This window comes from Amblyomma maculatum, chromosome 6, assembly GCF_055883805.1.
Source record: "Amblyomma maculatum isolate TAMU_Amacu chromosome 6, ASM5588380v1, whole genome shotgun sequence".
Classification (NCBI taxonomy): Eukaryota; Metazoa; Arthropoda; class Arachnida; order Ixodida; family Ixodidae; genus Amblyomma; species Amblyomma maculatum.
In genome coordinates this window covers 105,894,391-105,917,981 of record NC_139349.1, presented here as the reverse complement: position 1 = coordinate 105,917,981, position 23,591 = coordinate 105,894,391, and the positions used below count along the sequence as shown (strand labels likewise).

At 44.3% G+C, this 23,591-nt stretch overlaps 1 protein-coding gene across 1 annotated transcript in view; it reads right to left on the bottom strand.

Annotated features, from left to right (window-relative positions):
• Tbcd (tubulin folding cofactor D) overlaps positions 1 to 23,559 on the bottom strand; it is a 71,610-nt gene extending 48,051 nt beyond the window's left edge. Inside the window, exons 1-7 of the mRNA XM_084607232.1 lie at positions 22,924 to 23,559; positions 19,208 to 19,380; positions 18,742 to 18,880; positions 16,766 to 16,958; positions 16,432 to 16,639; positions 13,637 to 13,785; positions 3,905 to 4,130 (exon numbers count right to left, since the gene is read on the bottom strand). Of these exons, the coding sequence (XP_084463358.1) occupies positions 3,905 to 4,130; positions 13,637 to 13,785; positions 16,432 to 16,639; positions 16,766 to 16,958; positions 18,742 to 18,880; positions 19,208 to 19,380; positions 22,924 to 23,283 (1,448 nt within the window). The 5' untranslated portion in view covers positions 23,284 to 23,559. The remainder of the gene's footprint in view (positions 1 to 3,904; positions 4,131 to 13,636; positions 13,786 to 16,431; positions 16,640 to 16,765; positions 16,959 to 18,741; positions 18,881 to 19,207; positions 19,381 to 22,923) is intronic.
• Positions 23,560 to 23,591: the final 32 nt, after the last annotated feature.

Here is a 23,591-nt window from a genome sequence, read left to right as displayed (position 1 = left end):
AAATTTTCGCGCAGCAAGGTGGCCACAACTGCCATGTCGAATGAAAGCTTGTAGGGGGGTGATCAGAATGGAGGAATTTATGCAGCAAGCGGCATTGGAATTCAAAGTGCGTGGCCCAGTTCGCATTTCAAATCAGTTGTGATTCGGGTAGTGGTCGATGACCAAGCTTTGGTAGCACAATATAAAAAAAAAAGGGGCCAACCAGTGCATGTAAGTACAGCCGAATCTCAGAAGTTTCACTAGAATGAAATTTAAGCCCCGACGAAGTATTTCTGATTCCCCATCAGCAAGCCGTACAACGCAGCATCTTTACTTCCCTCCACCAATGAGCAATTTTAGCAGTAAAAATTCTGTGAAGAAGCTGCCTTCTTTTCTTTCTTTTTTTTTTGCTCATCCAGATACGACAACGTGATGACTGATTGTACTAAAAGCAGCTGCTGAAGTCAGTTGGCACTTTCATCAGCACTGCCGACACACCCTGCTGGACTGTATTTGTTCAGCAGGGACGTGCTCATTAAGATGCGATTTGGCCCACAAAAGCCTGCGAAGCATTGGCGTTGGCCAGATTTGAGCGTCCTGAATGCAAACCAGGGTGCGATGCGGCATTCGGCTTTTCCGCTCACTTCACTGGTGAAGGCGTAATAGAACTAGTTGTGCATTCGCTTTATTATGAAGTTGTTGCACCCAGTGACAAGTAACAACATCAGATGTTTTGTAAAAAGCGGTGGCTAGATCGAAACCGTTTTCACTGCAGCTTCTGTGTACAGCATGCTAGGCCAGCAACACCGTCGCCCAATGTGCTGGCTGGTTTTGTTTGGTTTGTGGTTTAACGTCCCGAAGCAACTGAGGCTGCGAGAGACGCCGTAGTGGAGGACTCCGGAAATTTCGACCGCCTGGGGTTCTTGGGTTCTTTAACGTGCACCGACATTGCACAGCACCCGGGCACCTTGCTTTTCGCATCCATCGAAAAGCGGCCACCGCGGCCGGAATTCGATCCCGCGTCCTTGGGAACAGTAGTCTAGCAGCCTAACCACTGCGCCACGATGACGGCATCGTATGCTGGCAGGAGCCCCATCGTTGCGAGAAATGTGTTGCTGGTGTGCTTTAGTTTCCCTTTTGTGCTAACAATTTCTTTCTTTTTCTGGTCCACCTAAGTATAGGCACTGCTGTGTAAATGGCAGAGTGAGTGGAGAGTTCTACGTGCAGCCTCAACATTACGACACATCGCTGGAATGCTTAAACTGCACATCACAAAATGTCTAAATATATGAGCAACTGCACACCTGGCATGTCATTCAAAGGATCGGTTTGCGCATGCACATGGTCCCTACTTAACACACAGTGACCTAATTGCAGATATGCCTTGTCTATGCCGAAGTGCCCAGAAGCAGCATGGTCTCAGTACGGACCTTATAAGATGCTTATAAGATGAAAGGAGGGGCGTTCCGAAGCAACTGAGGCTGCGAGAGACGCCGTAATGGAGGACTCCAGAAATTTAGACCGCCTGAGGTTCTTTAATGTGTACTGGCATCACACAGCACACGGGCACCTAGCTTTTCGCCTCCATCAAAAAGCACCGGGATTCGATCCTGCATCCCAGGGTACAGCAGCAGAGTGCCTTTAACCACTCTGCCACCCCGGCGGGGCACAACCAGCGTCGTCGCAGTCACTCTCAGAGGCGCCATCCGCCCCTTTCATGACTTCCCAACAACTTCGTCAATTGTGAAGTCCTCCGTGGCAACATGTTCGTCGTCGGCGGAAATGAAATCCATGAGGGACAGATTTGGAGGCACAAGGTCCAAATTATTAGAGGACTCCCATAGCTGCTCCAAGCAGGCTGTCGTATCGGCACCATCAGCTGTTGCAGCGATGTCAACTGCGGCAGCTTCGTCCTTGGCAGGCGTTGTGTCCGTGCTGCTGCTTCGAGAGAAGCCAGCTTCCTTAAAGCAATGAGTGATAGTCAGGTGCTTCACGTCCCTCCAGGCTCCGCTTGCAAAACAGACGGCCTTCACTAAAGGAACCTTCATCTCGGCCACATTGTTGGCAGAGCGAGCTTAAATCAGAAGGCGCTCGATCCCTCGGCGCCGGTAGTGGACTTTGAAGTTAGCGATAGCCCTCTGGTCCATAAGTTGTAGCTTGGCAGTAGTTGTTGGGGGCAGGAACAAAATTTCGACAGCGCTCAAGTGTGCATTGACGTGATGCGCAGTGCAGTTGTCAAGCAACCTCAGCATTTTGCGCTTCCTCCGGACCATCTCTTTGTCAAAGTCGGCGAGCCACTTGCCAAAAATGTCTCTCGTCATCCATGCTTTCTCGTTGCTTGCATAAGTCACTGGCATAGAGAGCACCTTGGCAAAGCCACGCGGTTTCTTAGCTTTGCCAATGACTAACAAGTCTCACTTGTCTGAACCATTCATATTAGAGCAGATCAGCACTGCGATTCGTTTTGCTAACTTTTCCTCCCACGCATTTGTCCGTCTTGGCCGCGAGAGTCTTTGATGGCAGCAGTTGGAAGAACAAACCCATTTCGTCTGCGTTGTATATGTCCTTGTTGGAATACACAAGAATCCGATTGCGATGCTTGGCCATCCACTGCTGGAGCAATCCGTCGTCAACAGATGCAGCCTCCCCAACGATGTTTTTACACGTAATGTTGTGCCTCTCCTTGCCGAAGCCACCCATTTCCCAGCTGGAAGTCATCGCAACCGAGCGCGAAGCCCAAGTCCTTAGCCTTCACTAGCATGATGGGTCCACTGAGCGAGATATTCTTTGATCGGGCATCCACGAACCACCTGTAAAGTGCGGCTTCTGCGTCGACGTACGTAGTGCACCAGACCCTCTTTCGGTCCCCGCTGCCAACGTTGTCATCGAGAACGGCGTCAATCTTGCTGCCATTCTTGATTATTGAGAGTGGGGACTGTGCGATTTCATACTTCCGTGCGATATCACTCTTCTTCACGTTTCGGCGCACTTCGTCCAGAATGGCGTGCTTCGTCTTCAATGACAACACTTTTCTCTTTCCCATTGAGGTGTGGGGCTCGCGAGAATTGATATTGCCGAGAAATCGAAGGGTCGGGTCTGAGAAAGGGAGTAGGTCCGTTGTCTAGAAATTGTCCAGGCGAAGCAGGGGTCACGAGATAGCAAAGGTAAGAAGCAGAACAAGGCAGAAAGGCATAATGGCATCAGCGAGAGGAGCGCATACAAAGAATTACGAAAGCGGAGGAAACACTCTCGCTTCTCTCTGCTTTTCTCACTCCCATGATGATTTCTCCCAGGCCCAGAACCGAGAGGAGAGAAATTCAAGAACCGTGATTCGCCAAGTCGACCGCTGCTCCTTGACGTCACCAAAAATTGCCTTTTATTTTCTTACTTTTTTTTACCTCCCGCGCAACCGGCTCAACGAGATGCCGCATCCCGAAGACAAGTTAAGTGATGCAGTAAGCAACCTTTCGCTTCGCGGGAGAGCAGACAACGCTGCGAATGCGGCCGTCAGCCAAATTCTGTCCTTATTTTCACACAATCTGATAGATACATTATTTTTCATTTCATACAAAATCACTTTGCTATATCCACTGACGTGCGCTTATTTACTTCGTTAAAACTGGACCCAAATTGTATTGAAGATGTAACAATGGGATGGGAAATTGAACTTCCTTCGTTATAACCGCTATTTCGCTACAAGTGGCTTCGCTATAACCGGGCTAAACTGTATTTGCTCACATTTGTCGGTTTTCCTCATGCATAATATCAGGCAGGAAGCGAGCGATGCAAGCTAAGACGCACTGAATTCTTTGGCACATTTCAAAAGCCTTTGGGGTCAACCGAAGAATCATTGAGCTATGCCACTAGGATCACACAGTAATTTCTGCACCAGATGACCGTGCACAAGTTGCTGGGCAGTGCCCACCTGTCGAAGAGTGCCACGCTGACGAGTGTTCCGGCAATGGCATTAACGAAGGGAGCCAGATGGCAGGGGTCGTACGAGCGACCCAAGGTCCAGCAGATGTAGCAGGCTGCGTCACGGACCATCACCCCAAGACTCTGTTTGCCCAGCTGTTCGTCAAACACCAGGCAGGGCAGCAGAGAGGCCACCACTCGGGGCAGCTGGTCGGGAAGCAGGGTACCCCGGCATCCTGATCAGTAAACAGCAGAGGGGAATAAAGGAAGAAAAAGAAAAGGGGGAGAAACAAAAATAAACAAAAGAAGAGAAAATAGCGCCAATCAAAGGTGGGCATTTGACCTCAAAAACTTCGACCTCACCTCAAACTCAAAAAATATTTGGCGACCTCACTCAACCTTAACCTCATAAATTGAGGTTGAGGTCCCCCAGACGACCTCACCTCACTTTTCAGGTGACCATTGGCGACCTCACTCAACCTCACCTCAAACTCAAAATGTGAGGTTGAGGTCGGGCGCTCGACCTCAAAAAAAAAAAAAAAAGAATCGTCAAATTAAACCGTAACTTAACGCAAATATACATTTCTCGGTAATCCTAGCATATATAGGCAAGCCAGAATTTTGTCGTCTGAAGGCTGTATTTTACTCTTAATTTTATACAACAATTAACATCCCGGATAAACGAAAAACTCCGGAGACTCCATGTCCAATCCTGCACTAAAGTAGCAGTCCTCTCCCCCTCTTCGCCTACCATTTTTTGGTCCGTTTTATTCTAAGGCCTACATGGGTACCACATTACTACGCATAGGCCCATAATGCAATACAAAGAGTTTATCCCATCCGACCAACATGAATACAATCCGTATTATAAATAAAACAAGCCAGTTCTTACTATATACTGAAAAGACAAATGCTGTTGACCCTAGTGACGATGGCAACAATAACGATATGCTCTTTTTCTTAATTCGAAAAAAACAAATTGATGGTTGCCAAGCATTGTTTTTTAATACACTGTACATTGTCTTGCAACCGTACACATCAAATTGGGAAAAAAATAGGAATACAGTCGTGCCTCGTTAGTATGGACACATTGGTTTCCGACCAAAACTGTCCATAACGCGAGTCATCCATAATAATGAGTCATGATAAAAATGAAAAGTATTTTTTTGAGAAAAACTTTATAATTAATGACAGCTTTTTAAATTAAATTTCTAATTAAAAACAGCTGAGCTGTCGATGTTACCCCCTTCTCCATGAATCCGTCGACCCAAAATGTCATGTCTGTTCTTAAATCTTGTCAGCTATCCTCATGAGTAGCTGAAGTTAGTAATGCCTATACATAGCGTAGAATAATTTTTCTCACGGTAAACATCCCTGTTTTACTGAACAAAAATTCCGTAAGTCATCACAGGTAAAACCTATCAAGACGGAGGAGAAGGAAGGGTGCGCACCCATAATGTTACCGAGGCAGCGAGCCTTCTATTGAAGCATTTCGTCGCTCACGACAGCACCATTCGCGCACACATTTCCGAACCACATTAACAAGGCTGACTCCATTTCTTCGAACTGTGCTGGGCGCTGTCGGACTGTAGCTGACGCTGCGATGAGCGATGCTGACGTTGAGCCACTTATCAGAGCCCTGTAGTATCGATGCTACCGTCGACCTGGCCAGGCTGAGGCCTAGTTGAACTTGGGTCCAGTCCCTCACGGCTTGGATTAACTGAGATGGCTTTTGCCGCTTGTATTCACAGATGTCCCGCTTCGCGCCTACGTTCAGTTCCGTTTTTTTTTTTTTTTTTTTTTTTTTTCGTTTAACTCCCGCCATGCCAAAAGTCAGACTAAAGTTGAGGGTTACAGGCTCCTGATTCTTTGCACTCTTTTTGCCTAGTTAACCTCCCCGCCTTTCCGTTCTTCTGATTCTCTTTTTTCTGCCTTGTACTGTGAGGAAGCGAGGGAGTCAAGTTGGCAGGCTGCTGAGGGCTATCGAACAGCCCTTTCCTGTGCCGCTTGTATGTGTTCCTATGAAACAAACACTGCAAGCTGAAGTACAGTTTAGAACGACGGCGAGCCGACTACGAAGAGCTCAGACCTTGTCAGGGCCGCATCGTTGACTCAAGGCGAAGCCGACATGCGGACCGCCCGGGGCGCGAAATGTGGCAGTTCGGCATCCCAACAGTGACGAAAACCAGGAGCATGAGAAGGAAGGGCGTCCAGGACGGGACGCCCGGTCCTGGTTGCGTGCTCGCCGCCTTTCTTTTGTCGCTCTACTTCGTGAGTGTGTTTTAACTCTGACCGAAAAGCGTTAAGGCTTCATGGAACACACTTTGTGTTTTGGGAAAGAAAAACTTCAGTTCCCACCCCCACTTTTTGGCGCTTGTCTTTCTTCCTATTATTTCTTTCCTACGCTTTTACCGGCCTCTCTGTTCACGTTCAGCAGAATTTATTGCAACCACATGTTGCTGTTTTCCCGACTGCGGCCTCTCGTTGCGGCGCTGCCGCTGCACACAGAAATCTCCCGGTTCCCTCCATTCAGGGTCTTTCTTACTTAGCTAACCCTCGGTTTTCTGTGTACGTTCCTTTCCACTCTTGCGTCCCTCCCCTTCCTAAAACGACCACACGCCCGCTTTGGTTCTTTCCAACTCCACAGGACTAGTTCAGGCGTCCGACCGTATCGGCTGTCGCATAGGTTCCCGGCCTGCGCACCTTTCTTTAACTTGCGTTCGGACTCCCCTGCTTTTTTCAAACGATGTCCATATTAACGAGCCCAAAATACATGGGCCCAAGTGGGCTCTATGCATTCTTCCTCTGTCCATTGTTCAAACAGCGAGTTTTTACATTAACGAGGCATAAATAGTACATTGAAAAAATTTCGTCCCCAGAAAAACTGTTCATAATTCGGGTCGTCCATATTAACGGGGCACGAATTTTCCATAAAAGCTACTCCTGAAACGATCTGTCGTGATAACTAAATCCTCAACAAAACAAACAAAAGAGGAAAGACAGCAACACACCAAATAATCACAAAACTCGGCCAACGCCGAGTAAACAAATGTACCTTCAGAAAATTTCAGAGGAACGCTGTGGATGTTACGAGGTCCCAACCGGTCACTCCTAGGTGTTTGTCTATATTTCTGTGATCCCGAAGCGTATTGCAAGAATTGGTGAAATTGCTTCTTCGAACACCACGCTTACATTAAAAAATTACAGGGTTCGAAACTGCTAGGAGAGAGGGTTAAACGTGAACCATTTTGCAGTCAAATTTCGCCGGACCAAAATGTCCAACCCCTCCCCCCCCCCCCCCCCCAAAAAAAAAACGATACAAATACTTGTACATCTGAACAGAATACTGGATACCATTTCTCCAACAAGTCTGAGACGAGCTTCTTTGTGTTATTCACTTGTTTTCCTTTAAAGACTGAACTAATAGATTACACGGTGGTGTCTCCGAAGCTGCTTTGTCGCATGCACTACACGTGCATCCAGAGAAACCGTTTCCCGGTAGAGTCGTGTAGTTACAGCACATAAACGTAAAATAAAGACAAGAACAACAGAAAGGAGGCGATCAAGCAGCCTGGAGGGACCGCGCTCTCTGCTGTGCACGCGTTCCTCCCTTCGCCGTCCGTCTCTAGGCTCTAGGTTTTGCTCATGCAGTGAATGCCGAACTGTCACCAATACACACCAAAGGCAGCAGCGAATGTGTCAGCTTCGTTTTCAGAGACTACATCGTGCTTTGCAATATTTGCAAAAAACTAAAAAGAGAAACTAAATGACCGCTCCGGTAAGTGGAAAGGAGGGTTGTGCTATGGGCCTCTGGAAAGATGCCAAAGAAAGAGCCAAATGTGAGGGAAGAAGCCTGTTCTCTGTTCGCCAATACGCGAACGTAAATGTCATACAAGAAAAATATATAAAGAAATACCATGTTGACGAAAGTATACGAAATTTCGCACACTAAAAAAAAGAGAACTGCGCTTCCCAGAGGGTATAGAAGGCTTGAGACATCGACTTAGTACTGCATTCCTCAGTGCTAGCATGTAATTGGTTTTATTCACATATATTTCAATGGATTTTTAAAGAAAAAACGAATGTCTGAATATATTACTTCGATATCTGACCACACAAATTTTCATCCGATTGATTTGTCCGTCTCGAGCAGACTGCAGCACAAAAGAGACACGCTCAGTTTGCCACACTAATTCGTCTGTCTAGACACCAAAATGTTGAGTCAGAAAACATCTCAGTAGTTTTTAACTTATAAAAACATGTAGGAGAACGCTTTTCTCTTTTTTTTTTCCTGCGCCTAAAGAGATTTCAAGATAGACCTGATATTATGAAGTTAAGAATCTCTTACCATCATCCTTCCTCCTGCATTGCTTGGTTTCACGAGAATTTGAGATATAAACAAAGGGCCTTAGCGGAGCAAAAAGATTTTTGTTTTCATTGGGCTTTACTGTATACAAGCCCCATATAATTTTTTTTGCCTCTTCTACCTAGGCAAATGGTTAACATGCGCAGGCTTCTTTCCTGTATACCAGTTGCGTCTTATAAGCTGTGCCGTCCGTCTCATCCTCTTGCATGTTTTACCGCTATATTGGTTATGTAAGAAACGCTAGCACCTTCATCCCATGCAATTTCGCTGCACCATTTTCTGTTAAGGTTTCGTGTAATGTACAGCGGGATCCTTCATCGAATGTAAAGCAGCAGCCGTGACGTCAGCGCCTGGGAACGGGGATGCATACGACAAACAGTTCTGCTTTGCGCCGTCTGCGCAAAAGACAATTTGCTTCGCTTTTTAGTTTGCTTGTTTGTTTGCGGCATACGACAAAAGCATCGCGGGTCAGAGTGAGTTATGTGCTTTGCGCGCTCCTGGGTGTCCGAGCCGGCGACAAGCATCGGTACAAACAAGTCAGAGAAAACGGGGGTGGCGGGCGGGGGGCACGAGGAGTTCGTGACGTAAAAAAAAAAAAAAATATCTTCCAAGAAGACCAGAGGGAAGCCTGGGCAGGGGCTACGGCATCCGGTCGTCCGAACGGGGGGTAACCGAACACCAGGAGTCGACGGGCACACCGCGGCAGTACGCGCGAACTCTGCGTCAAAAGGGGCGCTCTTCGAAGTAAGCCGCGGCAACAGCAAAAAGCCTGGACCTCACAATTTCGACCTCACACAATTACGACCTCACTCAACCTCAAACTCACGCGTGAGGTTGAGGTCCAATTTCGTAACCTCACTCAAAATATTTTGGGCTATCGCCGACCTCACCTCAACCTCACCTCACTCCGTGAGGTTGAGGTCATTTTGAGGTTGAGGTCGAAACCTCATGAGGTTGCCCACCTCTGGCGCCAATGCAAACTGTTATTGCAATATTTGCAGTTGCTTTGTATGCTCATGTTCACACTCACCCACTGAGTGATCTTTGACAGATTACACGCATCTGAACCATATAAGTGAGGTATGTTTTCAACAAATAGCAAACTCTGAGGGAAACTCTGGGGGCTTTCCTACATTCATGTATTCTTATGAAACTTTTACTGCAGGTTTTCCTTTCCAGTCTGCCTAATTTGGGAGTCGTGCAGCAATTCCTTCCCGCACACATGTAAAATTCATCGCTTCTGTAGCCTCAGTTCAGACAATTTCTGTGGGCAACAATGTGTTTGTGAGATCATAAATTGTAATCTTAGGTTATTGCCCACTCCCCATATGAACAACAAAGTATTGGGCATGAGCGCCACCACTGAAACGAACGGTGCTAGCGTCAACCTTGGGGAGCAAGTGGGCTCACGTAATTCCTTTTACTGCTGCTGGAGCAGATGCTTTATTGAATTTGTGCGTTTTAAAACCTAATAGTCGCATTTATTTCAGTAGTTTTGGTTGATAACGAGTGCCAGCACTGCAAGTTTTGACCTTGCATCGTTGCTGATGTTTTTTTAAGCTGTTGCCACGCTGCGTTATTGCTCTGTATCCAGACATACACGATGAAACCGGGCGTAAGCTCTCTGTGCTACCCAAAAAATAAGCTCATAGAATCTTCCTTATACAAGATTTGAATGGGCGAAGAAGCGAGTGATAATTCTCATGTGTACAGCAGGAATTTCAGCGAGCAAGATTTCATCCATGCACGAGTTGGCGCTGAACAGTTCGGCGAGTAGCGGCATTAGAAACAGCACGCGCGTTTTAATTTGCACTTATCCCTTGTGTACTTAACATAGACCTATTACTGGCAGAATGGAGAAGATGCTGACTTCTTCATGGAGCAATACGCTCCCGGAATAAGGAAGGATAGTGCAAAAGCCAGACCTCACTCTTCTGAATAAAGGCGTTGACACAATTTTCACTGAAGTGAACTAAAAAATTCTGCTGCCACGGGCTGCGGTATGCATGATGAGTTGTCTCAAGCAATATCTGCAGTTCTGTAGTAATTTCAAACGACAAAGTGCATGGAAAAAACGATAGTGCATTACATGTGGTAATGTGATGAGGTATGCGTCAAAAAAACTACTTTACACGGGGAAAACAAATATTCACCCGAACCAAGAGTGCCAGTGACGGTAGACAGTCCGCAAGAATTCGCTGCGCGAAACGCACTTCTTCACACTTGCTATAAAAATTTATCCACGTCTTCCCCACTGTCCGGCTTGTCTGCTCTAGCTACTGTGTTCAAAGGAGCAGGTGCACGGTGGCGATTCCGCCGGCGCTCTTCGTAGGCGCGAGCATCTGTCAGGCCCCTGACAGCTCTGCTGCTTTTGCACAGGAATTTTATTACCCGGATGCAATGACCACATATCTCTAACTGGTTGTGGGGCAGCTCCAGTTTTTCTCCATATCAGCAACAGCAATGTCGTAGCCGGTGCGCGTTGCCGTCGCAGTATAGTTAAAACTCACTAACTTGAACGACCCGCTGATTCGATGCTTTCATTCTGAATGAGTGGGTCCAATGCCTTCAATTAAACTCATCAGACCCAGACCAAGGTGTATGTTGAATAAATAAATGAACGTAATACTAACACGCAGCTAAACTGCATAGGCAAGAACCTTACAGCAGCAGTTCAACGCAGGTTTATTATACTTACTGTGTCACGCGGCCCTGCCAAGAGGTGGCGCCACGGTATGTCCTCGCGGCCAATAAGGCCGCCTTAGACATTTTATGAACCATGCCGTTATTTTCAGTTGCTATTTTACAGCCATTCAAAACGTGTCTGAGTGTTTTTCCCACAATGTGTGTGATGTAATCGAATCGTCAAGCAGACCATCGCTTCTGACCATGAATCGAGTTTCGGTTTTTATTTGCTGTTTTCACTTTTTAACACAACACTACTTGGTCATTTTGAAAATGGTTTGCTGTGTAGGAGGCAGGGACTACAAGGAATGTAATGCAATCGTTAACTCAAAATGACGAAAAAAAAAAGAAGAAAAAACACTGTATTTGCCCCTTATATTGAACATTCAGACCCGTTTGGAACTGAAATGTTGGCCACGACACTACCAAGCATACTACGCTGGCTCCTATTACTTCAAACTAAACATTATTATAACACATTTTTGTCTAAATTAAGTGCGATTCATTGACAGCTGGCAGCACGATCATTAGTAATGCTTCAACACCCTTCTTTCCCACTAGTATAGACGATATTTAGCTGCTGCGACACTGTTTTAGTTAGCACAGCCATAGCCATATTTTACATTCGCTCTCTCTAACCAATTTCTATACCTGGCACGCCTTTTCCAACTTACCTCATTTACAAGACTTCGCATTTCTTCAACCAACAATATAGCGCCTGCATACAACCTTTCATGACAAGCTCTCCACTCATTGATCACCATGCGTCACACCACACCTGAACAAACCAAACTGTCCATACAGGCACACATATCAAAAGCAACGAGTGGGCTCGCTTTTTCATGGTACAATTTGTAATCTGCCTTGCGTGCTAGTTTATACGAACAGCAGCCATGCTATAGTACCGCTAAACAAAAGTAGACTGCAATGAGCAAACTTAGTTTTAGCTCATAGTTAAGCAACAGAAGCAAAACCTTGTGGAGTCTGCCCTCGATGAAACAGAACAATAGAATTTATTTATTTATACAAGTACCTGCAGCGCCCAGGGGCATTATAGCAGGGGGGGCAATAACGGAAAAAAATACCTAAAATGAGCATGTTACAATACTGAAAGTATACAGTAAAGCACATTTGTTTAACAATAAAAAGAACAACACTGAAAATGTGAGTGCGAGAAACAGGTTTAAAAGGGTGGAGAGCTACTACGACAAATTGGACGGCAGGAAAGACTGAAAATGTTTACCTGTTTTACATTGTGCTATGCTCTTAGGAAGACTATTCCAAAGTGAAGAAGTGTGAGGAAAAAAGGAATTACGGAACACATCAGTTCGACATCGCGTTACAAGAACTTTCAGCTTATGGTCGCGGCGTTCAGAGATAAAATGTGGAGGTAGAATGTACAAGCTCTTGTTTATTCCCGTAAGATCAGAGTATATTTGGTAAAAAAGTTCTAATTTTGCGGTTAGTCTCCGGTGAGCCAATGTTTTCCATCTAAGGTTTTCTTTAATTAATGTGATGCTACTACGGAAGTTATAGTTGCCGGAAACAAACCTGGCAGCGCGGTTTTGGATGCGTTCAAGTTTTTCCACAAGGTAAGAGCTTTGAGGGTCCCATGCCGCACAAGCATACTCGAGTATAGGACGGACGTTAGTTACGTATAGCTGTTCTTTTACTTTTGTGGGGGCTTTATAAAAATTTCGTCTAATGAGATTTAGCGTTCTAGATGACTTTAAGGTTAAATATTCTATGTGTCGGTTCCATGTCAAATTTTCTGAAAAATAGACCCCTAGATACTTGTAATGTAGGACCTTTTCAAGTGGTAGCCCGTCCAAATTATAGACTGATCTCACGGGAAGACGTTTACGGGAAAATGACACATACTGGCATTTAGCAGTGTTCAAAGACATGCCCCATTTAGTGCACCAACAATGAATTTTGTTCAGATCACTCTGTATACTACTTACATCAAGATCATTTCGTATATTCCTGTAAATGGCACAATCGTCAGCATATAATCTCACTTTACATTCAAGCCCTTCAACAATGTCATTTATAAAGACTAGAAATAGCAAAGGCCCCAAGACAGACCCTTGGGGCACGCCAGAGGTTACGGTGACATTCGTTGAATTAGTACCATTGATTACAACATTTTGAGTTCGCCCAGATAAGTAACCTCTAATCCAGTCTACTACTTCAGGGTGTATACAGAGAGAAGATAATTTATATAACAATAAAGCATGAGGAACGGTATCAAAGGCTTTGCGGAAATCCAAAAAGATGCAACGCCTTTCCGTTGCCCATTTTAACAGTAGCAACAGTCAGTAATCTGCTAGTTAATTTACAGAAACATGCTGCAAAAGATTAGGCACAAGCCAAGCTGCTGTCCCTTGTAACATTTAACAACAAACTGTGAAGACGACTCTTGGAAGATTTTGAAAAAATAAGCCCAAAATTGATTCACAGTCGCACCAGACTAGTGGCACTTACTAAGCCTTCACCGCCACAACTGAGACGTAAAGGACCTGTCTATCACAGACATTGCTAATCAGCCATTGATACCACACAATGTACCCCAGATGGACACAAAACCTGCACCACTTCTATCTCACTTGCTATGTACGCACTATAACTAATCGATTTTGCACTGAGACAGCCATTTTTACAGCTTTGTGGAAGAAGTGCAATACAAACCGAGTTCGGCAAGGGCAAGGCATCCACCATGCAGCAGCACCTCGCTGTCCTTCTTCTCGAACATAGAGAACACCGAGGAGACGACATCCGAAGCAAACGCTCTTGGTAGCCTGCTTGCAATACGACCTATGCCCTTTGCAGCTGACCACCTGCAGTTCCCAGCAGATAAATTATTAAATTTCCAAGTGTCAAAAACAACTTTCTGGCTATATGGCACGCTGTAGCAGAACGCTCTGTGTTAATTTTTAACTAACTCCGATTCCCAGAAAAAAAATAATCTGGGTACACAAAAGTGTTTGCATTTTGGCTTCGATGACATGCAGCCCCTTCAGTCAGACTGAAAACTCTAAAGTCACAATTGGCATAGGAATGTCAGGGCCAATGAGTTGCCCAAGCAGATTCGACACACAATTATTATGACCTACAAGTAGAGCTCGACAGGTGAGCAAGCTAGCCTTCACTTCAGTCTATAAAAACAGAAGTAGGCACACAGACGTAAATGCTTTTCTTTTAAAGTTTAAATAATCCCTCTGGCCTCTATGGTACGACCGAATATGACATGCTCTTTTTTTTTTAAAGCGTGACAAAGAAGTTGCTTCGCTATGTGACCAGAGCTACCTAACCAAAACCGCCTGCAGTTTAGTCCCGTTTCAGTGGCCGTATTATAGCTGCTTGTTACAAACACAAAATCAAACCTCAATTTTTCAAAAGGTTTGCCTTACAGGTGGCGTCATGTCAGTTAGTTGCCAGTCTCTATACAGTCGACAACCGGTTTTTCGTACTCTTTAGGGGTGCGAAAACGTCCGAAAAATCAAATTTGATAGCAAAAATCACTTTACATAATGTTCCGATTGCCGCTATGGTGGAGGAAGGGGTCAGTAGCCCAGTCTAAAACTTGACGGTCTCGCCGCTCAGTGTTTACACAGACAACAGGCCGTAACCGGCGTTCAATGGCTGTACTGCCTTCGGCACCTCGCAGGCAAACGCATTGGCTTAGATGAAGTCCAGACTAGAAACTGAACCTGCGACTGCGAATTAGCTGAGCCACCGCATTTTGAGGATGATTCACCACCCGTTCCTCATCTGCCGTGTGATGAAGCATCCTTGAAACGCGAAGGAGCCGTGTTTGCAGCAAGTACTTCTTTGCAGCTGCGCAAGGAACCCCGCATTTCTAGCTTAAAATTTGCTTTACATAATCCCATTTTCAACTCCCTCGAAGCCTGAATTAATCATGTTCCACAATGTTCTAAATAACAATACATGTTATCTGGAGGCTTGGCTATTGGCAGTGGTGCCGCGGCGAATGTGAATAAAGTCCGAAAAATTGGACAATCAGTCGCAATGCGACTAAAATTTCGGGGGTTGATATACATTAGTTGTATGGACCATGTTGCGGTCATAATCAAGCACATGTACTCCCAGAAAGCTTAAGAGCTTCTTTAAAGAGTGCAGGCTCTCTGAACAAGCATCCCATGATAAGCAGCAGTCACGTTGCAGAAATATATAAAGTTACATGCTTCCGCCACACTGCCAGAACTTTCACCTCAGTAGGTACTACAAGCCAGGCTATTCTTCCAAAAGCTTTGAAGAGTACATTTTGTGTGCACAGCAAGCCAAAAACATAATGAGAAGCATATACTGTGCGCTACTGCTTAAGAAACCCAAGCAAAATTTGCATAATATGCTTGCAAGCTCGTAAAACAGTGACAGCATGACATATATCTTCTGGCTGGATGCTACCACCACGAGAGATGTCTATGCCTCGCTATAGAAGCTTTGTCATGGGGATAAAAACCACATAGATGTACGTCAGATTTTAGATGTATACAAATAGTGGTGGTGCCAATGGCCATTGAATAAAACTGCGTCTAAGTTGCAAACTTTCAGGTTGTTAATAAATGCGCAACCACCTGGAAAATAAAATTAGTTGAAGACTTGCAGTAGCAAAAATTGTTAAAAAATAACAGCATTAGAGTTAATTAAGATGGAAAAGAAAGAAGAAAGTAACTGCCAAAAGACAATGACGACAATTTCAGAAAGCTTCTGTTGACCACTTTTAAATGATGCGACAATTCGCAGACGCCCAAAGAATGCATACAGAAACTAGTCACTTTTATAAGCTGAGTTTCTTAACTGGTATGATCCAAAAGCTCTGAGTACAACCACATTCCCTTCCCTGACCCTGGCGTACTCCTTTCCCTTAAAAACATGCCCCGCCTTGGTGGTCCAGTGGTTAGGGCACTCGACTACCGTGTCCAAGGATGCGGGACCAAATCCCGGCCGTGGCGCCCGTGTGCTGTGCGATGTCAGTGCACATTCAAGAACCCCAGGGACATTAAACCCCACAAACCAAACCAACCAATCAACCAATCAGCATATGCCCCTTAGAGGAGGCCTAATGGTGCCGACCAATTCTTATGACGTCAAATAATATAATCCCCTTGGACTTGCAGCATCGTGACATTGCAACACATGGCAAAAAAAGACGATTACGAGCGGCACCATGAACACTGGATGATGCCAGTGGCTGAAAAGCCTCCTGTGAGAGGCATCCACCACTTTGTTGCTTCCTACTATAGTAGCAGTAAGTAATATTATACATAATACATAATACTATTATGCATATTATACATAATATACATAATAGTATTAATACTACGTCTAAAAAAAATGTCTTTCTGGCGGTGACACAGCTCACGAGCTACTGTGGCTATACAAGAAGGTACAACCGCAATTTGCGACGAAATATATTGAGAAAAAAAAGCTTTTCCCAACAGATGTCACGTGAATATTACCTGATTTCGAAGCACCGGTCTTCCAGGCCTTCCAAAAGCTTGTCGAGGACATCTTCGACAATTTCCGGCACTTCGAATTCTGCGTTCTCCGAAGCATCCGGGAATGCTACCTCCGACAGCTCCCCATTCGCCGTCAGGTTTTCAGACAGTTTCTTGACCGTTCTGAGATGTCGCCATGAAGCGAGATTCACAGGCAGGAAGCATAAGCCTGCAAAACGAGAAAGACTCGGTGACCACAACCAGTCGTTATCAATCCTCTTTCTTTTCTTTTTCCATTAGGTGCGGCAGCCAATATGAGTTATGAACTATGTAAACAATTGGATTAATCACTCACCGACTCGATGACACAGCTTCAGCGCAAGCTTTTTAATCAGAAAGTTCTTGTTGTGGAACAACGCCTTCTCAATCAGCAAGGCCAATATGCTGTGTGCGTGCTTCATCACAATGTCCCGCTTCGCAATCTTGAAGGTCATGGCAAATGCTGATAACACGCTGATAGTCTGCACTTCTTTTTCGGTGTCAATATGCTGTTGAAAAGCGTAGCAGCAGTAAGGACAATATCGAGTGCTTGCTTTCTTTAACACCCTTTTGTCGGACAGCTAAAAGCCATAGCACCGCTTTGGCACAGGCAAGAACACTGACCAGTATAATGCCTTGATTCACATGTAATACAACTATCCTAGTAACAAAGAGGATGTCAGAATAAGCTTGCCAGGATTATGTGATGAAAATTTCTCCACCGCAGTTAACAAGACTGACTTTGTACCCTACAAAGCAGTATCCCATCGCTTGGACACTCTAGTCCTGCCGAGTTTTCCGTGCGTAAAAGTATTTGAGGAAGCCCCGGAGCACCCTCCAATCTACTTACCTGCATCTAGCCCGCTGAACAGGTTCTTTTTCAGCTCCTTTTCAAGGCCACACAGAAGGTGTGAACAAAAAACCATGACACACAAACAGTGTGCCACAGTTACCTGCACAAATCTTCATGGTGTTACAAGGGAGCAAGCCAACTTGCCCAACAATAATTCTTGCTTCTCATTTCGCACTTTTTGCAAGAGCAGAACCATTAGGAAAATTACCATTTCCAAACTCCTTTGCCAAAGGCTGTTTTCAAGGTGGTTTCTGGGTAAAACTTTTGTTGGGAATAAGATAAGGTACCTTTTGGAATCCTAATTACTCTCTAAGAAATAGAAAGGTATCAAATATGTGACGTATAATGACAACAGAAAAAATGCAGTTCGTTTTTGAAGTGCTCAGATTTTTACAAAAATGTCATAAAGAACCCGCAATGGGCCTCATCCCGCACAATGAACTACCTAGAAGTAATCTAAGCACGAACGGTTAGTACATCTTCATTAGTTTTGAAATGATAGTTTTCCAAAGCTGACACACCTAATTACTCAATCTGACAGCTACAACTTTCTCCTATTTGTGCTGAGGTGATGAAACTTACAATATATTCTAATAAGAGGAAGATAAGCCATCCCTGCAAATTTTATTAAAATTGGTGCAACAGCTCAAAAGTTGACCCTTTAGTCCTGCATCCTTCCTTTAAAGAATTACAAGAGAAGTGAAAGCCAACAAAAGCACTCTCACCTAACATGAATGCTAGATGAAAAGGAATGCATTCATTATGGAACTGTGTACAATGTTTTTTCCTTACTGTTTCACATTTTTTACACCAGCACAAGAGATGGTTTACGGGGATGTTGTTACCTCAGGTGTGACCAAGGAATTTGTCCTGTTTTTATAGTAGGAAGTTGTGAAAAGTGTGGGTCCTATGTGAAGACAGCGTGAAATCACTTCGTTAAAATTTCCTGGTGGATGCATGATTTTCATTCTCCCAATACAGGCTTTACTAAGTGAAGTTTATTATAGTAGGACCTCGGTGAGAAGAATCTAATGAAGTCGTGAAAAAATTCATATCATTCGAACATTCGTATCATCAAAACGAAAGAAAATGAGTGTGCAGAAGCACGGGAAAGGCAGCCGTGCAGGTCTGTTTACAGGGTTTGTTACGGTCGCGCAGTCACAGCTCGCCACCCGCGGCACACACAGCGCGGCAGGCGATCGCGACATTGGTGACGTGTGGGCCGCATGTCTCCCGCATGATGGCAGCAAAAAAGAGGGCCTTGCTTATGAACACTCTATAAGCACTACATGCCACATAGCACTGTGTAAATAAGCGAGGACAATCACACCTGCACCCTATACCAATTAAAGGTATTAACTAAGTAGGATGCAGAGGTGGTCCGAGGGCTTATTAGGGCCCGCTTTAGCCAACAACAAAGAACCACGAATGTCACTCACCTGCTGCATCCAGAGCATGAAGTTGTCAAAGTACAGATCCTTGATATCGGGGCGAGTGATGAAGTGAGCAGTCAGAAAGCTGGAGGCATTGTTCTCCTTCTTGACTGCATTAAGATTGGCTTTTATCACATCAAAAATCCTGAAAAAGAAAAAAAAATACTTCCTTGAAGCTGCTGTGAATACATACAAGGCTCCGCTGGAACAAAAGGAAAAAGTACCTGTCCTAACGGGATGTCATGTGAGACTCGATTGCAACAGGGCTTCCCTTTTCCTGCTGAATATCTTAAATTAACCTTAAAAAAACATGGAGATGCACATCCACAGTATACCTCATTCTTCCCTTTAGCGGCCAGACACACACTGGTGTCTCATACATTATGAGACTCACGTGACAACCTCCTGTACCACAAAGTAGCAGCTCACGTGATAACAACTGAATATCAGATCCACAGAACAACTCTGTTACCTTTCGGCCATGGGCTTTGTATTCACATCTCCCGAGTCGAAGCGTGAAAGTTGAAATGGCACCATAGACAGCACACCAAGCCAAAGAAGTAACATGTAGGATGTTGACAGCTGTTGGGGATTGTTTGGGTCCATCCTTTCCACTAGCTTCAAGACAGGCTCAATGTCCGATACCTGAAGAAATAAAAAAAAAAAAACGAACAATGAACTACTGTCCGCAAAGAACTGACACAAACTTTCACTTGCATGTTTTCCTTCTAGTAATGATGCACAACACATTGCTACATATGGCAGTCACTTAAGACCACTAAATAATTTAAGATTAAATTTCTCCTCTAAACATGTTTCTGTTTTGGTTTCAAGAACAAAATGGCGACTATGATGTGATCATATTGAAGTATTTTTCGAGCTTCATGCAGCCAATATTTGCTTTCCTTGGCTCTTGAAACAGAAATAGGTGAGAGAAGAAATTCAGATGTAAATTATTTAGCAATCAAGGGGTGAATACCACGTAGAATCATGTATACTAATGCCTTGCATAGCATTACAAAGAAGAAAACGTGCAACCAAAAATGGGTGCCTATATTCATTTATATGTACAGACTACTGACTTTATCGACTATTCTTCGTACAATGAAATCGAAAGCTCCTTGTCCAAATAAATGCACACCCAGCTGTGAGGCTGCGAAACATGGCGATCAATTTAGGATGAATTTTCAACATTGGAAACCCCTTTCCAGTGATAGAAAGTACCTGCAACCCCAATATTACAAACACAACAACAATTGACCACCAACCAGGTTAAGCATTGTTTACGTTTTTAATGTTGCGCACTGAGACACTTTTTTAAAGAGCATTAAAGAAAATAGACTGGTAGTAACTACCACAGATACCCACAGCCGGCATTCACTGATGGCAGAGCCACCATCAGCATAATGTTAGTCTGCCTTTTTGAAATGTTTAAATAGGTGATTAAAAAGCAGGGGCAAACCATTCAGGAAACAGGTGCAAGAAAAAAAAAAAAAAAGAGTTCAAGCGTTTAAACTTGTTGCAATGAAAGTACTTCTCTGCAACCCCTCAGTGCAATTAAAAAAATGTAGTGTACACACTCCAGGCAAAAACGAAGTCTGTCACCAAAAATACAAGATTTGAACACAGCATGGCGCTACTGTCGGTTCTGGTCAGACAGTCAATTTAAAATATAAATATACAACAGCATAGCAAGTTCTGCCCTTTCGTTGTTGAAATGGGCAATGATCTGCCAGAGTAGGCAGTAGACTTGATATAAATATGACCTTGGTCCATAAAAACTTAAAACATTAATTTCAGTGCTTTCATTCTGTGTACAAATTGGTGTTTTAATTTAAAAATTATGGACAGTACTCAAGAAAAGGACATATGGAAACGAGAACGCTATAGGCAGCAGTCAAATCTGCAAACCCAGGTGAATGCAGTCACATTGACCCTTACGCTGCCATGGGTTTCTAAACACCTTGCTTGTTGACCTTCAGAAAAGCATTTTAAAAAATCACAGGTGCCTTCTGGTACCCTAGGAAATGTCTTTGTAAAAAGATTTAGTGGCAAACAGGCAGCACACAGTTAAGAGGGGCAAAAGAGACACAGGTCTTTGCAAAGTACAGTTATCTAGACTTGCATGTGCTGGAGACATGCACAGAGCAAGAAGAAGCAACATCAGGATAGCCCCAACTCATATCTTCAGCATAAGTCATGCCTCGTTAATATGACCCCCGTTATTATAGACGGCTCAAATTATGGACAGTTTTTGTGGGGACTAAACTTTTTTCATGCATTTATGTTTCGTTAAAATGGAAACTCACTGTTCGGACAATGGACAAGGAAAAAATGCACAAATACCATTAGGCTCCATGTATTTTCGTCGCATTAATATAGACAGTCATGAAAACCAAATCTTCACACTGCTTCAAAGAAAATTTCTCTTCTAGATTTTGCCGACAGACACCACATGAACATAGTGCCAATGACTGAATGATTGTCCTTTTCGCTTATCGCTTCATATTTTAGACTGTGAAGTCGATGCACGTGACGATTTTTTGTGTTGCATGAATTCACTTGAACAAAACTCTGACAACAGCTTGCGCCTTGTAGAAAGTTAGATTCAGCAACTTTCAGCCAACTAAATGCTGCTATATAGCAGGGGGAGATGAACAGTAGAAGTCAGTAATTTATTAATGCAATGCCATTGAGAACAATATGCAACTGCATCACAATACTTTAAAGTGCATCACATTTGGAGCATAACGGTGACTTGGATAATGTTCTTGTAGCTCCTAATGCTAACTTCGCTGGCCTACATTATGCTCTGAAGCAGACATTATCCTTAGCGGTTTTTTTCTTTCGTTTTTGTTTTCAGAAAAAAAAGTTCATTCGTTATAATGGACGACTCGTTTTATGGACTGTTTTCTGCGGCAACCAAAGTGTCTATATTAACGAGGAACGACTGTATTAAATCACTTTTTTTTCTCCTCCCCATTCCTGCTTCATATTCACTGCACTCCCTATGTTATAAAAGATATAATGTAAAGCATGCTTGCAGAGTGGTAGGTAACAAATACACTACACAAGAGTGTGTGCAAGTGTCACAGTGCTTCAAAACTGGACACACCTCTACAGCTCTGCCTACACATTTTACAGTGCATTTACATGGGCAATAAAAGATGCACTTCATGGGAGATATGCGAAGCATTCAGTTCCATTAAGACACTGATATAGAGAACAGTGAGGGACCCCTAACCGAGGCACACAATTTTTGTTTGCTCACCACATAGCCCAAAGTCATCAGAGGACTGAAAACATGTACCACATGTACTTCCATGTGCATGACCCAAAGCTACCTGCTTGACTGTGTGCCAGTGCTGGCCCATGGGCAGTACCTGAACTATAGTTAAACCCTTCCCTTTACGCTAGTTCGTCCATGCTTTCATATGAAAAGATTGTTCAGCATCGGTATACTCATTATTTTGCCACTTATCGGTTTATCATTTTATCCCCCCCCCCCCCCCCCTTTCTTTTTTTTTAAGCTATGGGTGCGACAAACTCACTATATAAAAAAAAAATACCTTGTCTGTCTGGTACTTGTACACCACGAACAATGGCAATCAATACGGCAGCTAGCCCGAAAGCGCGATTGTCAGTGAGCTTGGCTGTTTTGACTTGAAGACGCCTAACAGCCTAGCTGCACAATAAAGCTCCCCAAGCGAACTGTGACATCTGACCACTCGTTCAGTCTGGCACTCGTTTAGTGGACTGGCGCAGCAAGCATGCACGAATCGCGCCACATGCAGCGATCAAAAACGGCATACAATAAAGCACTAAACCATCAACTCTATAAATTGAATGTCCATTTATAGTAAAAACGAGCTGCAGAAAAAAGTCGGTCTCAGTGGACAAGGAAACGGGGCTCTTTTTCCGTTAGCGGCTTAGGAGAGTGTCAGAAGTATGCCTGCCAGCAACAGAAAGAACACTTGAATCCCCAATTCAAATACTTGCGCCACTTTGTAATCCACCTACAAGTGTTATTGAGTGTTAAATCATAATGTGTTCAGTTACGCTCTGAAGGAGAAATTAAACCGGAGAAATAATTTGCAGCATCAAGTGCCGAGTTTAAAAGCTGACCGAAAGCAAAACAGAAACCACTTGCATGATGAAGAATATGTAAGCGTGCTCGTGCACTCTTACCTCATGAGGGAGATGATTTACCACAGTTTTGTATCCCCGGACCGCCGTCACTACGCTAAGAAAGCGCATGCAGGTATGCAGTATATCATCGGTGCAGGACGGAGACCTTATAGGTCTGAGGAGGGCTTGTACTACCTCCCCTAGGTGACTGTCCAAGAGGTAAGGCTGCTCCAAGTACTTGTCAAACGTCTTCTTGAATGCATCCAGAAACTCTTCAGTCTTGTGCCAATCAAGCCCACCTTTTGTGACCGTTTTAATGATGTTCATGACAGCTTCATAGTCCTCGAAGTCCTGCAGCGTTTGTTCCGCGGCTTCCACATCGGCGGGCGTGGGTGTGTGGGCTTCCATTGCAGGCACCATTCGCCGGTAGAGCCGGTCGCTCGACACACTTTAGCTAAATCCAATGCACCAAATTAGACATTTCCGCGAACAAAACTGCGGCACAAAGTCATTTATGTCTTAGCTAAATAACACATAAAAACACACAGAATGGGCACGACTTTGGCACGCCTATACAAACCACGCCGAACTATCTGCCAACCTCCATTCAAAACGGGCCGTAGAGAACGAAAGTAATCATAAAATCATAATCATGGCAATCATGGCTTGATGCCATTGGTGACGCCGCACTTAGCCACTGGTGTCTTTTGTCGCTAGTGGCGTTCACT